General features: G+C 39.2%; 1 protein-coding gene across 2 annotated transcripts in view; it reads left to right on the forward strand.

Annotated features, from left to right (window-relative positions):
* The window catches only part of ldlrad4a (low density lipoprotein receptor class A domain containing 4a), a 120038-nt gene that overhangs the window by 66340 nt on the left and 36942 nt on the right, over nucleotides 1–16756 (forward strand). The window contains exon 1 of one of the 2 annotated variants that reach the window (XM_036565910.1): nucleotides 6732–7151. The exons of the other annotated variant lie outside the window; for it this stretch is intronic. Coding sequence (XP_036421803.1) covers nucleotides 6803–7151 — 349 coding nt within the window. The 5' untranslated portion in view covers nucleotides 6732–6802. Of the gene's footprint in view, nucleotides 1–6731; nucleotides 7152–16756 lie in introns of those variants that run through there. 2 annotated transcript variants of the gene reach the window in all.

A 16756-nucleotide genomic window follows, 5' to 3' on the forward strand; every position in this document is an offset into this window, starting at 1 on the left:
ATGTAACTCATATACTGTGAGAGAACCATAAAAGAACCATTTCACCTTGCAAAGAACCATTTAAGCATGTATAAACCCATTCCCTGAACTAAAGAACCCTTGAAGAACCATCTTTTCATGAGTCTAATTAAAAAGAAAGTGAGAAATTCGTTTTTTTTCTGTGATATGGGCTCTTTAATTGTACAGTCAGCCTGCAGGAGCTGCTTGTTCGTGCCGCAGTCGTCCGCATGGTGCTCAGACGTGCTGCTCGTTAACGGCGTCTGACAGACACAGACAGAGAGACGGAGAATAAACCGTCTGTGTGCTCACACTTACAGAAAAGGCCGAGCGGCGGAGAGAGAGAGTGATAAAGAGGAATAAAGGAGCGGTGCAGTCAGCCGAGATCAGGGCGCTGCTGGTACGTCTGAAAAGCGTCTCTGGCTGTTTTTCTGTCTGTTTATTAGAGCTGCACAAAACACCACTGCTGTGATTATATTACTACATTTTGCAGGTACAGTTCTGTGCAAAATTTTGAACGTCTCAGATGACGATTTGTTGATTTTCTAAGTGAAAACAAGTTAAAACATCCCCTACAGAGAACAAACTGCTAATTGTAGTGCACAGTTTCTGTTTATTTTCTGAGATTAAGAAGTTGGAAAGAAAATAAACCATAACATGTGACACCTAATATATTAAACTCAGCAAATAAGCAATAATTGTGCATTAAAATAGTCCCCAAAGAAAACTTACTATTTCAGTTTTTTCACTATTTTCCATCATCAACATTCCATATAAACTCAGAAGACTCGTGTAGGTTCACTGGTGGTTCTGGATAGTAAATAAAATGTCTATATTTGTGTTGTAGTCATGGCGACCCCTGGTTCCTATCACCACCACTGTAAAGACATCGGAACCATTTCACACCAAACCACTCTGAATCACTCTGATCACATCTCACACATTGAGTTATGGAGAAATTCAGAAAAATTGCCTTAAATCTTTTCCGAACAGGGGGCGAAAAGGGTAATATGTATAAATTATCATTCAGACCATTGGCTACCACTTTATTTTTGTCTGAAATCAGTTTTGTTGACCGTCCTAAAGGCTATCTGTTGTCTACAGATAACATTGCAAATAGCGATCATTGGGGTCCAAGCACAAGGCACCAGTTTGGAGCTGGTAAAACACTAATCATAGACAAAGTGGCCTCTATTTATGATACATGTGAGGTCTCAGAATAAGAGGCCTGCCAAATTTCACACACATTGACCTTTTGCTGTGGTGAGCAGCAGATTTTTACATATAAATCAAAATACATATCGCTGCTGTCGGAAGAAAACCTAGTATCTCCATTACATTACATTAAAAGTAAAGTAGGTTTTGTCCTTCTCCTGTAAAGTTACCATTTTGGAGATACGAGGTTTTGTTCTGACAGCAGTGATATAAAACAGTATAATATTTGGACGTGACTTGTATTCATTTACTCAGATAATTCCACAGCAGTTACACCTGTATTTTATTCTCAGAGTGCAGATTAAAATCACAGCAGCCTCCACTGGGAAAACTAATCCAGGTCCAATAGGGCTCAGTCTGCACGTTCTGTAGTTATGAGTCTGAGGAAACCCTAAATCAGATTGTGAAGGGTTAGAATTGACGTTTGTTGTTTTGACCAGACTGATTTGCTTTAGTTAGAATTCACGAGCGCCTTGTTTCATCGAAACACCCACGTCTGGAGCTGCGACTGGTCACAATCAATATGGCGAGTGCAGATTCTGCAGCAGTGATTGAGAAATGATGGGATGTGCAGCCCGACTGTCTGTGCGTGTTGTGTCTGCAGACGTTTCTGGAGCTCATGTTAACAGTTTCACTCTGTTCCTGAAGTGTTTCACTCCATCCATAAATTGCTTCCTTCTGTCTCTCCTCAGTCTCTGTGTGGGTGGTGAAGAGAAGCCCCCCTCGCCCCCCTCCCCCTGTCTCGCTCCCTAAAAGCTGCAGAGTGTCTGTAGAGAGAGAGACTGAGAGAGACTGCAGCAGACTCTCCCTACTCAGCCTGACTGCCTTACCTGAATAATAATAATAATAATAGTAATAATAATAGTAATAATAATAGCAGTAGTAGTAATAATAATAGTCATTATTATTGTTGTTTGTTATTAATAAGAATTATTTCTTTGCTGTTTTTTATTGTTGTTATAATACTATTATATAATAATAATAGTTATTATTGTTGTTGTTTGTAATAATAATTGTTACTTAAAAATTATCATTATTGTTTATTGTTGTTGTTATTATAGTATTATTATGTATAACAATAGAAACAACATTAACAACAAAACAACAATAGCAACAATAATAATAATAATAATAATTGTTGTTTGTGTGTTTTAATAGCAATTGTTACTTTTTAAATGATCATTGTTGTTTTTTATTGTTGTTGTTATAATAGTATTATTATACATTAAAAAAATAAAATAATAATAGCAATAATAATAATAATAGTAACTAAATAAGTACATTTCTCAAAAGAAAATGTGGAGTGACTGCTTGGTGTGGGGAAAAAAGTAAAGGAAAAAATGCCAGGTATTAATATTTCATTATATAAATTGCAAATACGGCTTAAACGTTTTGGTACTAGAATAATAAAATCACTTTCAGTCCCATTTTGCTGCTGTAAAAATCATGATTTGCGATGTATTTGTGAAAAGAGATGCTGACAAAGATGCTGCAGTTTTACAAATAAAATAAAAAATCACAGTATATTGCAATATATGTTATCACAATAGTCAGCATGTTGCAAAATGTTTAAATGGCAATAATATGGTATCGTGACTTAAGCATCATGATAATATCGTATCGTTGGGCCCACCCTAGTGATTGAACAGCTTAAGCAGATCACAGGTGGTTGCTAGGGTGTTGCTAACTGGTTGCAGTGTTATCCAAGGCAGTTTCTTATTGGTTGCTATGTTATCCCAGGTGTTTGCTAGGGTTTTGCTAGGCAGTTGCTATGGTATCCTAAGTGGTTGTTAGGGTGTTGCTACCTGGTTGGTGTGGTATCCAAGTTGGTTTCTTACTGGTTGTTGTGGTATCCCAGGGGGTTGCTAGGGTTTTTCTTGGCAGTTGCTATGGTATCCCAAGTGTTTGATAGAGTGTGGCTAGGCGTTTGCTATGGTATCCCTGATGGTTGCCAGGGAGTTGCTACGTTGTTTCTATGGTTTCTAATGAACTTGTGTCATTGTGATTTAAGCTGGGTGCACAAACCTTTGCACCCAATTCGTTCACATTGGGGGAAAATTTGCCAATTTAACAATGATTGTATGAAAACTGTATGTCTGATCAAAAAGCTGTACTCAAGCACACCATTCCCAATCAGACCAAACACTCCAGAGTTTGCTAAGCAACACACCATCACTAATAAACAATAACAAATAGGCTACTGTAGTTTTGATTGGTTGTGCTTGATTTGTCACACTTATTTCGACCAATCCAGTAAGTTTGTGGGTTGGTTGCTAGGTGGTTGCTATGGTATCCACAGCGGTTGCTGTGGTATCTCTGATGGTTGCTAGGGGGTTACTACGTTGTTTCTATGGTACCCCACGTTGTTAATTGGCTGTTCCTAATGGACATTGTGATTTAAGCTGGGTGCACAAACCTTTGGTCCTCCAGGCTTCTGAATGGCCGGCTCACGATTCTTCTGATTGTCTCCATCCGTCTCGTTCTGTCTGACGTCTTTTACCTTTTCATTGTCTTTCTAATCGTCTTTTCTAATGAACTCGTTCTTCTCAGAATGTGTCCAAAATAAAGAGCTTCAGTCTGGCTATCTGAACTTATAGACTCTTAAACACAGTGGTTCTTTGGTGGTTCTTTAGTAAAAAACAGTGGTTCTGTATAGAACCATAAACATTCAGAGAACCATGTGCATGCTTAAATGGTTCTTTGCATGGTCAGATGGTTCTTCAGATTGATAGAGAATGTGTTGTATATGGTTCTATATGAAAACCTTTCTCTGTAGCACCAAAAAGAGATCTTCTGTTTTTACAAGCTTGACGTTGTAACAATAGCAGAACACTTTTTGGTGCTACATAGAACACATTCTTCATCGATCTGAAGAACCACTTCACCATGCAAATGGTTCTATGAGTTCCATACAAAACCGTTCCACTGAAGAACCCTTGAAGAACCATCTTTCTTAAGAGGTGAAGACTGACTTAATCGAGGATCCATTCGTTTATGTTCTAGCGTTTTCTTGTTTCCTTGTTTTGAAAACTTATGAAATTACACACAAAGTAGAGATTTTCCTTTAAAATGTCTAAAAAGATTTAGCATCATACAGCTACATTAGCCTCATAGCTCCTGAATATTCCCTGTATGTTTTATACATAACAGTTGGTCAGAAACCACATGCACCATGCTAACCGGTGGGGTATAAACTGCATTTACTTATTAGCTACATTAGCCTTGTAGCTCCAGAGCTAAAGCTAAAGAAGCAAACTTCACCAAACATGCCTCGGCTGATCAACTACGTTTGGGGTGAGGGGGCTGGAATTCAGATTTATCACTATTCAAGCACTGGAATTATCTATTATAGGAGAAGAAATGACCTGTGAAGTGCTGTTGCCCTCCAGGCCCCGAGTTTGACCCCCCTGGACTGGGACATTGAGCAGCTTGTGGTGAGAACGAAATGGGCCATTGCAGTAGTGTAGTTCTCCCAGACTCCACAAGGGGGCGGCACTGACTCCCAGGCCAGTTTCTCCACAGTAACAGTGCTCACAGTTAGTAGATTTAGGTAAAATCATTATGATATCATATAAATATATAAAATAGAAAAATATCTACATAATAGTACATCTGTATAAATGTATATACATGTATATGCATTTGATTAATACACAACATCTTTAGCTAAAGACTTCAGTGTATTTATTTATTGCTGTAATGTCTTATTCTGAATGTAACGTTATAACATTAAAGTGCATATATATGTGTTTATATGTACATGTTTATCTCAAACCTGTTCTTGGCAGAATGGGGGGGTTGTATTTGGTATTCAGTGGATGCTGTTTTCTCTCTGCTGTCTCACAGGGAGGTGTTGGGGGGGTACTGGGGGGGGGGTTGAGCTCTCTCGGTGTCTAAAAATCGCAGGCCGTCTCACACCGAGTGGCCTGACTGCAGATTTTTTTTGTGCTCCAGACGTTTCACTGACTCAGGCTCAGTGCAGTCTGTAAATGTATAAAAGTATATACTGTAAATGTACAAATGTATAGACTCTATATGAGTATACCTCTACAAATGCGTAAATGTACAGCTTCTATAAATGTGTGGACTCAATGAATGTATAAATATATACACATGATACGTTTACATAACTGCATAGACTATAAATGTAGATATTAATGTGAATTTATACATGTGTATACATACGTACATTCTAAAAAAGATGGTTTTTCAAGGGTTCTTTAGTAAAGAAAATGGTTCTATATAGAACCATGAACACTCAAAGAACGCTTTACATGATTAAAGTGAAAGGGTTCTTCAGATTGATGGAAAAAAGTGTTGTATATGGTTCTATATAGCACCAAAAAGGGTTCTTCTGTTGTTGATTGTATGATGTCAAGCTTGTTACAATAGAAGAACCCTTTTGGGTGCTGTAAAGAACTGTTTTCAAAAAGGTTCTATATAGAACCATCATATATATATATATACATATATATATATATATATATATATATATATATATATATATAGACTGTTCATATACTGAATCTATACTGACACTTTATGAACACATGTAACTTGCGAAGTATGTGTGTATATATATATGTATATATATATATATATATATATATACATATGCATTGACGCTATATGGCGCTATGACTGCAGAAATGTCTAGACTCTATAAATGTCTAGACTCTATAATTGTACTGTGTTGTTGTCACGTTTCAGCATCTACTTCGTATTTTAACTATTCAGTCAGACACACACACACACACACACACACACACACACACACACACACACACACACACACCCACCCAAAGTGCTGTGGTTATTTATAGACAGCAGACAGTTTGGGACGGGGCTGGGTGAGGGGTGGGGTGTGGGGTGGTCTGACACATCTGCTGAATTTCTGCTAGACTGTGGGGTCAGCCCAAGGTCAGCCTCCTCAATGGCTGCTTCCATCAGCTGCGGCTAACGCTAATGAGTGAGTGTGTGTGTGTAACTCTAACTGCACTCCCACCGGCTAGACCACCACCCCCCCCCCACCCACCATCTCTCTCTCTCTCTCTTTCTTTCCCCCCTTCTCTCTTCTTTCCCCTCTATTTTTCCCCCCTTTCTCTCTCTTCGTTTTCCCCTCTATCTCCCCCCTCTCTCTACCTTTCTCTCTCTCTCTCTCTTTCCTTTTCCCTCTATCTCCCCATCTCTCTCTACTTTTCTCTCTCTCTCTCCTCTTTCCCCTCTGTCTTTTCCCTTCTTTCTCCTCTCTCCCTCTCTGTTTCTCTCTCTCTTTCTGTTCCCCTCTTACCCCCCTTTCTGTCTGTTTCTCTCTCTCTCTCTCTCTCTCTCTCTATTGTCACTCTCCTAGTCTGTCTCTCCCCCCTCCCTCCTCCCCCTCCCGTCCTGTCTGGCTGGCTCTGCTCCCCTTTTCGGAACAGAAGGAGAGAGAGAGAGAGCGAGAGCGAGAGCGAGAGAGAGAGAGAGAGAGAGAGAGAGAGAGAGAGAGAGGTTGGGTTAGTGCTGTAAAACTTGCCCCCTCCCTCCACCTCCCTCCTCCCTCCTCCTCCTCCGTGCCTGAGCTCCTTCCACTAGTGAGCCATTCTTTTGAATGAAAGCGAGAGGGGCGCTGGTGGGAAGGAAGAAAAAGAACGAGAGCAAGAAGAAGAAGAAGAAGAAAAAGAAAAAGAAGGAGAAAAGCGAGAAGAAGCGAAGAAGTGGACGGAGAGGAAAAGAGAGAAGCGAGGATGCGGAGCCAGTTTTGGCCGTGAGGGACGGTGATGGAGCCGAGAGGCGGAGCTCCGCTGGTTTAGCGGCGCTGGCGGCGCCTCTTCCCCGGCGAACCCTCACCCAGAGCCGGATGCAAAACAGGACGGTCCCGGGCGCCTCCGGCTACTCCAACTCCAATGTCACTTGCTCCTGCAACTGCACCGCATCCCAGCCACAGGGAATGGATAGATGTAAGTGCGCTGCTTTTAGTGCGAGGAGGATATGAATATATATACATGTATTATTATATAAAATCGCCGTTTTGTCGTCGTTGTGCTTTTGCGTTAAGGTGGTGTGGAGATGAGGTTCAGTCTTATTAACGAGGCTGAAGTCAGCTGCCTCATTCGCCAGATTGTTTTTCGAATTTTTCCGTTCCACCTTAAATGGTGCAGCAGTTACATTCTGGCGCCTGAGGCGCCAGAATGTAACTGCTGCACCATTTAAGGTGGAACGGGAAAATTCGACCAAGAAGCTGGATACATCTTTTTTTTTCACACCAGGCTGTGGCGTATTTATCCAAACCTCCATCAAATTCACTCTCTTCTCCAACATGAGAGGCCTTGTGTTTATTCTAGCTGCTCCCTTTAACATCACATGCAACGTCCAGCTGATGTGTGTGTTGCTGTGCCTTTACACTTGCATGCATTTGGGGTAGTTTTTTTTGGGGAGGGGGAAGTAGAAGCAATGCAGTGCATGAGTGGGGAAGCTGCTGGTGTTGCTGTGGGGGTCTGCACATACACCACAGTGCCCACCTTCAACTACTTGCACTCCTCCGGTCCACACATTGCTGGACACAGGTGCGTTTAGGCTGCTGTGGGTGTCTGTTTTATTTTGCAGATTTTGGATGAGATTTTCACTGCGGGCGAAGACGGGAAAAAAAAATTCCAGCCACACACACACACACACACACACACACACACACTCCCACCCTCTCCTCTTCACCCAGACTGCTCTGGGTTGTGCGGAAAAGAAAAGGACGAGGCGTCTGTAATAGCAGACTAAGCTTTTTTAGGACTATTCTCACCGGCCCTGGCCAGCCTGGAGGCTCCTAAAGTCCTTACCTCCTTACCTTGAAGTTCTGCGTCCCTCTTTTTCGTGGACTTACTTCAGAAAATGTAAACGAGCATGATTGAATTGTGCTCGTCTGCATTGCCGCAGCATAAAGTATTGACATAGTTGAAGCTTGGAAGTTTTTTTAGGTGGTTTAGTGTCAGTTTTTAGGCCTTGATTCCTTGTTTCGGTGGTCCTGCTCGTTTCTGGGGGTCATTGGCTTGCATTCATGTTTATTAATCAGACCCTTTGGCTTAGAAATGGGGCAAGAAAAATACTTTTAAATATAAAAATAAGCAGTTGTGTTGTACTTTGAATGTGTTGAAATGCAGATTGTCACTGTTTATACTGTGAGAGAATATATTGCATGTATGTCGGATCAAAATCTCATATCTCCAATATGGTAATTAAAACGATTATTAACTAATTATGGAAGTTAATGTTAAATAAAGTCATTTTGGACCATTTCTCTGTTTCTGTTGGTCCATTTGTTATGAAGTGTGCACAAAATCTACAGAATAGCAGCTGCAAGTTATGCAAGAAATAAAAACAAGAAAAAACTATCTATATATATCGACATATAGCTGTGAAGTTCTATTATATAATGCAGATTATTACTGTTTATATTGTGAGAATATATAGTATAAATGTCAGATCAAAATCTTGTGTCTTAAATATGGTAACGAAAACTATTCTTCACTTGTTATGGAAGTTAATGTAAAAAAAGTAATTTTTTCTCCGTTCCTGTTGGTCCATTTGTTATGACGTGCACAAAATGTAAAGAATAGCAGCTGCAAATTATGCAAAAGAAAACAAAAATAGCTATATATATCGACATATAGCTGTTCTATTATAGTTCTATTAGAGTTCTATTATATAATGCATATTATTACTGTTTATACTGCGAGAGAATATATTGCATGTTAATCGGATCAAAATCTCATATCTCCAATATGGTAATTAAAACTATTCTTCACTTATTATTGAAGTTGTTGTTAAAAAAGTAATTTTGGACCATTTCTCTGTTCCTGTTGGTCCATTTGTTATGACGTGCACAAAATGTAAAGAGTAGCAGCTGCAAATTATGCAAATAAATAAAAACAAGCAAAAATTATCTATGTATATCGACATATAGCTGTGAAGTTCTATTATATAATGCAGATTATTATTGTTTATACTGTGAGAGAATATATTATGTGCATGTCGGATCAAAATCTCATATCTCCAATATGGTAATTAAAACTGTTCTTAACTTATTATAGAAGTTAATGTAAAAAAGTCATTTTTTCTCCATTTCTGTTGGTCCATTTGTTATGAAATGTGCGCAAAGTGTAAAAAGTAGCTGGAGCTTGCAGGTTATGTAAAAAAAAACAAAAAAAAAATATCTATTAATGTTGACAAATAGCTGTGGAGTTCTATTATATATATAATAACTTTGTATCAGATTATACTGCAGCGTATTGTATTGTGTTGTTGTATCATAACTAGCATGTTAGCTCGTGGCTAGTCTGCTAGCTCGGGGCTAATATGTTTTAAATGTTGCACCTTTTACTGAAAATGGAAACAGTAGCATATTCATAGTCGTGCACACTTTCAGCTACTCCTTTATATTGAATTGAGTAAAACGCTTAATTTTGTGAATCGTTACACTATATATTATATATTTATCTCGACAGGGTCCAAAAAAACCTCCAAAATAGTTACTGTACAGATGAAGCCAAAAACATTCTTAACTTTTAATGCAAGTTGATCCCAGAATATTTTATCCTCCAAAATTACTTGGAAAAAAGTCTGGTTCCATTGACTTCCATTAAAAGTAAAGTAGGTTTTTTCCTTCTCCCGTAAAGTTACCATTTTGGAGATACGAGGTTTTGATCAGACAGCAGCGATATATATTTATATGTATATTAGAGATGTAACAATACAACGTTATGTATACAGTAAGGTTGACAATTTATATTGCCGTGTGTTGTATCGTTGTATAGTAACTGGTGTGTTAGCTTGTGACTGGTATGTTTGGGGCTAACAGATTAGCTTGTGTCTTGAACGTTTGTCTCAAATATTGTACTTTTCAAGCAATTCTGGATCATTTCTATCATGACGTTTTAACACATTGTGAAGGGCAGCTTGTATTTTTAAATTTCTAAATTTGAAAAACATTAAAAATAAATATAGGAAAAGACTTTTGGAACTTGTAAAACATAGAAATCTATACAGTTTTGGAGCGTTTCTGTTGCTCCGGTCATCCTGAGATTTTCACACAATATAAAGGCTACAAGGCCTTTATAAGGTACAAGGCTACGATATATATGCACACATGTAATGTATATACATATACATTAAAAGTCGCGTCATATTTCGTCTGTACTGTGTTTGTGTTCTTGCACAAACGCCGGTTATTTTTTCCTCCTGTGTGAGAAAATGAATGCGTCTGTCTGCGTCTCCGAGCTCGTCTGAGTGTGTGTGTGTGACTCTGTGGTCTGTCTGTGTGTGTGTGTGTGTGTGTGTGTGTGTGTGTGTAATGTAAGTCTGGCTGGTGTGTTTGGTACTGTGTGTGCAGACGGGTGAACTTGGCAGAGAGATCGGACTGCAGTGCTGCTTCTTAGCACCGAGTGCCAGTGACACGGAGCGCACACGCACTTTCAGAGGCCCGGCGTGTGTAACTAAGCTTCAGACTGATTATGAAATATTAAAAATTAAAAATATTCTGCTTTGAGCCTCAGTTTGTGTGTGATCCGTCTCGTCTAGGTGTGTGTGTGTGTGTGTGGTCGCTACGGTCAGATTTCCAGCTTTACACAGTGTTAGCCCCATTAGCTCACCCCGGCACTCCCTCGGTCTTCAGCAGGCTAAAGTGCTAAAGTGCTAATCTTGATCTGATAAAGGCTTTACAGCGATCGGCTATTTGAAGTGAAAACAGGAACGTGCTATTAATAGAGCCGCGCTCGGAGTGAAGGAGCCGCGTCTGTGTGTACTTATGATGTTTGTGTGGATTTATGCATCATAAACAGCCATTTCTGTTCATTTTTACACGGTTTTCCAGCCTCGCTTTATCTCTTAGAACTAAGCAGGCTGTTTTTGTTGCTGCGCCATTAAAGGGCCCATATCATGGGAAAATATGTTTTTAGGATAAATATGAATATGTAAAGGAGTTTCATGTAGTATGTAAACACCATTAAGTTCATACAGTCTGCAAAGTGCAAAAGCAGCCCGTTTGGAATGCACTGTTTCTGTGATGTCATAAGAAACAGCTCATTTACATATATCCACCTATTCAGCCTACAGCGGTTTAGCCCCGCCCACTCATTTTAAAGTTATAAGGTGTGTTTTAGCTGTGAGTGCTTTCTGAATGAGGCTGAATACAGGCCAGTCAGAACAGAGCTCATTTACATATATCTGTCTCAAAGGCGCAGTAGCAAAAACAGCCTGTTTCATTTTAAGATAGTTAATGTAAAATGAATTATGGCCATTTTTGGTACATAAAACCACACAAATCTTTATTAAACTTCATCCATTTATGACTGATATATGTAAATAAGCTCTGTTCACATTGGCTGTGCCTCGTTCAAAGAAGCTGAAACACTCCTTATAACTTCAGTGTGAGTGGGTGGGGCTAAACAGCTGTAGGCTGGACTGGTGTATATATATATATATATATATATATATAAATTGGTGAATTTTTTGTGACTTTAAAACAGCAGCTTAGTGTCCATATTTGGACGGCATGGACTGGTGGGGTATTTTTTCAGACTTTAATGTTGATAAACCATCAAACTGTTTTATTTAAGAAATAAAATCAGGACAGTGTGGGTTTCCATGGTATGGACCCTTTAACGGTGCGTGTCTGTAAGTCTTGGTCAATACCACGCACGCTTATTCACAGACGCGCGCTCTCCTGTGCGCAGGGGCTGGCCGGCGTAATCCATTTCCAGCGGGGCAGCAGCCAAAGTCAGGCAGCAGAATGTAGAAACAGGATATTGGGCTGCGTTTTGGCTCGGCCGCCGCTGCAGCCTGTGCTTGTAACGAATACGCGGGGGACAAAAACACCGGCCCCGTCAATATCTGATCTCAGCATCAGTTTGGCACCTTTTTGATTTTCCACTGGCCGCGCGGACACTGGAGCTTCGCTGTTTACAAAGGCCCGGCCCGGCCTATTAACATTTTATTACCGTGGGCTGCGTGTGTTATATGGACGGTATGGACAGAGCACTGATACTGCGACTGGGGGTGGGCAGTATAACGATTTTCATCGTTATTATGACAAATATTGACATGGACAAAACCTTTTGTCCCCATTTTTGTCATTTCTCTTCTTACATAATTTGATATCTCCAGCTGCCTTTTACATCATCTCAAAATTTCATCATGAACAGATCAGCGGAAATGCTACGAAATTACTTGGAATAATTTATTTCTTCAGAATCAGAATCGTTATTCGCCAAGTAACAGATGTGCAGGGAATTTCTTTTGGTGCAGCTGTAAACATAAAAACATAAAATTGGATAAATTACGTTACAGTACATTACAGTATACTTATCTAAACATATTGTGTGTATCGTCGGTGCTTGAACACTGAACAACTGCATGTTTCATCATAGAGAGCGAAATGAGCTCAGTTTAACTGGATTTAGGGCCAAATATTGAATATGCATCATTGTGTTCACAGTTTTTGATAGTATTTCTTTAATGTAGCACTACTGCTACTTTTTTCTCTGCGATATTATTATATAATTTTTAATATATAATATTGCGATATTATAATGAATACCAAACATAAATCAACACTGTAGGTGCGCTGCGTATGTGGAATCATTCCAGAACGCTGCATCCTAAAAAGCTGTGCATGAAAACAGTCGACGTTAACTGTGGCTTCTCGAGAAGAAAAGGAAGGAGGGAGGAAAAGAGTTTAGATGTGAGGGAAATTACATGTTTATGTGATGTAATGTAATTGCATCAGACCCTTGTAAAACAGCACAGACGCCTTTTGTTTTCTGCTTTTATAGAGAAGCTTTTGCAACGAGGAATTTATGGGCTTTAATTCATGCTGTTGACTTCAGCACTGAAGTCCTGTTGAACGTAGTCGGATTAATATGAACAGTTTGTTCATCTAAAAGGATTTGAACGTTATTTGAACGTAATGTAGTCTGAATGATGCTGTTTATCCTGACATGGTTTTCATTTTTTAGCTGTATCTACCTGTCTGTCTGTCTGTCTGTCTGTCTGTCTGTTCAGAATTGAAAGTTATATGAAGCTTAACTCCTGACGTTTTTCATGCGACTTTAGCATTAGCATTATTTAGCATTCTGCACTTTTCTTAGTGATTTTAAAAGTATCTATCCATCTGTCTATCTGTCTGTCTGTCTGTCTTTCTATCTCTCTATCCATCCATTCATCCATTCCAATAATTGAAAGTTATTTGTATGTGATGCCCCTGATGTGTTTGTGTATCACTAGCATTAGCATTCTTTAGCATTCTGCAATTTTCTTAGGAATTAAAACAGTATCTGTCTGTCTGTCTGTCTGTCTGTCTGTCTGTCTGTCTGTCTATCTATCTATCTCGATTTATCTATCTATCTATCTATCTATCTATCTGTCTGTCTATCTCTCGATCTATCGATCTATCTATTGATCTATCGATCTATCTATCTATCTATCTATGTATCTATCTATCTGTCTATTTGTCTGTCTGTCTATCTATCTGTCTATCTATCTATCTATCTATCTATGTATCTATGTATCTATTTATCTGTCTGTCTGTGATAGTTTAAAGTTATTTGTATGTGATGATCTCCTGATGTTTTTGTGTATCACTAGCATTAGCACTCTTTAGCATTCTGCCGTTTCCTTTGAGGTTTATAAAGCTTTGGTTAGGGATTTTATCTGCCTTATCTGTCGCCGAGAGGTCAGAACTCGTCTGCGAACTTGTGTGAGCGGTCAGTCGGTCAGTCAGTCAGGTGATTCATGCTGGTGTGTGTATGTTCTCATTAGTTCCCTTCACTACTGTGTTTAGAGAAGCGTTAGCGACGCGTAGCTTTCAGACAGAAGGACGTTCAGTACAGTGTGCTGAGGCTGGGTGATATGAGTGAAGTGTAATTTTGCAAAAACTAAAATAGGTATCATGATATTTTTGTGTTTTGAGGTTTAGTATGTTATTAAAATTAATATTGGGCTTTTGGCTTTGCCAGGATTCGAATGCACGATTTACCCGAAACCTTAAACAGATACACCTCTCTAAATCTCTGTTTAATGAAATGTACAGTTGTTTAGTGTTTTGACGTATAGTGTTCAGTGTTTTGCATATTTTAATGCACAATTACTGTTTAATTGCTGAATTTAACATATTAGGGGAAAAAAATACTACAATAATAAGCATTGTAGCACATTTTATGTTTACGTTTTATGTTTTCCATTATATTAAACTAGTAAATGTATAAATAAATAGAAATTGTGCACTAAAATGAGCAGAAAAATGATATATTTACACTTGTCCTATCGTTGTATTGCCCGAAGCTACAACACTGCACTGAAAAAGGTAATGCACTGAGTTTATGTGATTTGAATATGTGCATTATTTCCACATACGTAAAATATATTACAATAACACAGATAACGTGTCCCTTTACTTTTGGCACACAATATGGACAAAATACGAACAATTATATAGCTACTTAACGCCAACATCACTTCATAAATACATTGGTAAATCATTAATACTATGTATTGTGTAATCTTCTATATTATTGCATTGCATTAATGTGGAAGTGACATATACATTTCAGTCAGGTACATTCAGTGTGTCACATTTTTTGATGTGCAGTATAGAGGGATCTTCCTCCTCCTCCTCTTCTCCTTGAGGTCATCCTTTAGCTCCAGGCCATCAAAGCAGACTTTACAGGCCCAGCCTGGCCGTAACATTCATCTGCCCAATAACCTAATGCACCTAATGGATGAGCTGAGGGGGTCTGTGGGTGTGATGAGGTCACTGCAGAGGTCAGCTGTTGGCCCTCCTCCTAATTCTGCGTGCTGCGTTCACCCCCAGTCTGTGCATTGTGTTCATTTTGGTGGGGGGGCGTTCTGCAGGCTAACTAGATTCATCTTTTACAGCCTAACACCATTAGTGAATGGAAATAAACCCCCTCCCCTCCTCGCACGTCCACACACTACGCTCAGAGAGAGAGCGTTTCTCTGAAATTAATAATAACAGTAAATTTTATTTATATGCCAGCTGTGGGCTGATGCCGATACCAGTGTACTTTAGGCCAACACTAGGTTTGTATACACTAATATGAGTTTTAAAGGGGAATTTCACCAATTTTTCAAAATTTCCGCATAATTCATCTGCTGAGATGTAAACAGAGTGATTCAGAGTGGTTTGGTGTGAAATGGTTCAGATGTCTTTACAGTAGTGGTGATAGGAACCAGGGGTCGCCATGACTACAACACAAATATAGACATTTTATTTACTGTACAAAACCACCAGTGAACCTACACGAGTCTTCTGAGTTTATATGGAATGTTGATGATGGAAAATAGTGGAAAATCTGAAATAATAACTATGCTGAAGTTATAAGGAGTATTTCAGGCCAGACTCTTTTTGAATGAGCTCAGTTCTGATTGGCTGTGCCTCATTTAAATATATATGTTGCTGTTGTCTGAACAAAACCTCAGATCTCCAAAATGGTAACTTTACAGGAGAAGGAAAAAACATACTTTACTTTTAATGTAAGTCACTGGAACCAGAATTTTCTTTTGGTCCATTCTTCATTAAATTTACACACAGTGGCTATATTTATATATCGCTGTTGTCGGGACAAATCCTCCATTTTTGTCATTTTTCAGTTTTTGACATAATTTGAAAATGCCTGTTATCCTTTACATTGTTTGTAAATTTCATGATGAATGGACTGAAAGAAACGACAGAAAATGACTTGGAAAAAAAGTCTGGTTCCATTGACTTACATTAAAAGTAAAGGAAGTTTTTTCCTTCTCCTGTCCATATCAGTCTTAAAGGTGCACAAAAACAGCCTGTGTATTTATTAAGGGATGAAGAGAGGATCGAAGAAACCACATAAACACATTATAAGTACATTTCGGGGAGCGAAAAATGAAAAATGAGAAAATTGTACATTATGGGTTCTTAACCCTCACATGAGTCTCTGATCGAGTCTCAGTGATGGAGCTGTGATCACTTCGGTTTCTGCCTGTCTGAGGTCTCTGTGTGTCTTTGTGAGAGAGGAGGTGTGTGTGTTTGGTGGGGTCATGAAGCCCCTCCCCCACCCTGGTAGGGGTGAGTGTATGACCTCTGACCTTTTGACAGCAGCAGCTGAGAGCGCCTGCTGCAGAGTCAGCCAGCCTTGACATTGGCCCTGATTCTGCTCTTTGTGTCTGAACTCCGTCCCCCAGCCTGGCTCCTCCAGAGGCCCTCAGGGACCTGCCAGGGCAGATTTGTAGTCCACTCAGGGGGGTTTTGGTGGGCCCTGCTGTGCTTTTCCCATTCTTGTGAAAGAAAGTTGGTAATAGTAATGAGACTGTGTCTGTTTATTTGCATACAGCTTTGCATAATTACATCATTGACTACATCGTGAATAGCGCTGGGCAATATGACAGTATATATCGTTATCGTGGTAAATTACATCAGAATAAAATATCGCTGATGTTGGAACAAAACATTGTATCTCCAAAATGGTAACTTTACAGGAGAAGGAAAAAACATGCTTTAATTTTAATGTAAGTCAATGGAACCAGAATT

The sequence above is a fragment of the Colossoma macropomum genome, unplaced genomic scaffold (genome assembly GCF_904425465.1).
Source record: "Colossoma macropomum unplaced genomic scaffold, Colossoma_macropomum, whole genome shotgun sequence".
Taxonomy (NCBI): Eukaryota; Metazoa; Chordata; class Actinopteri; order Characiformes; family Serrasalmidae; genus Colossoma; species Colossoma macropomum.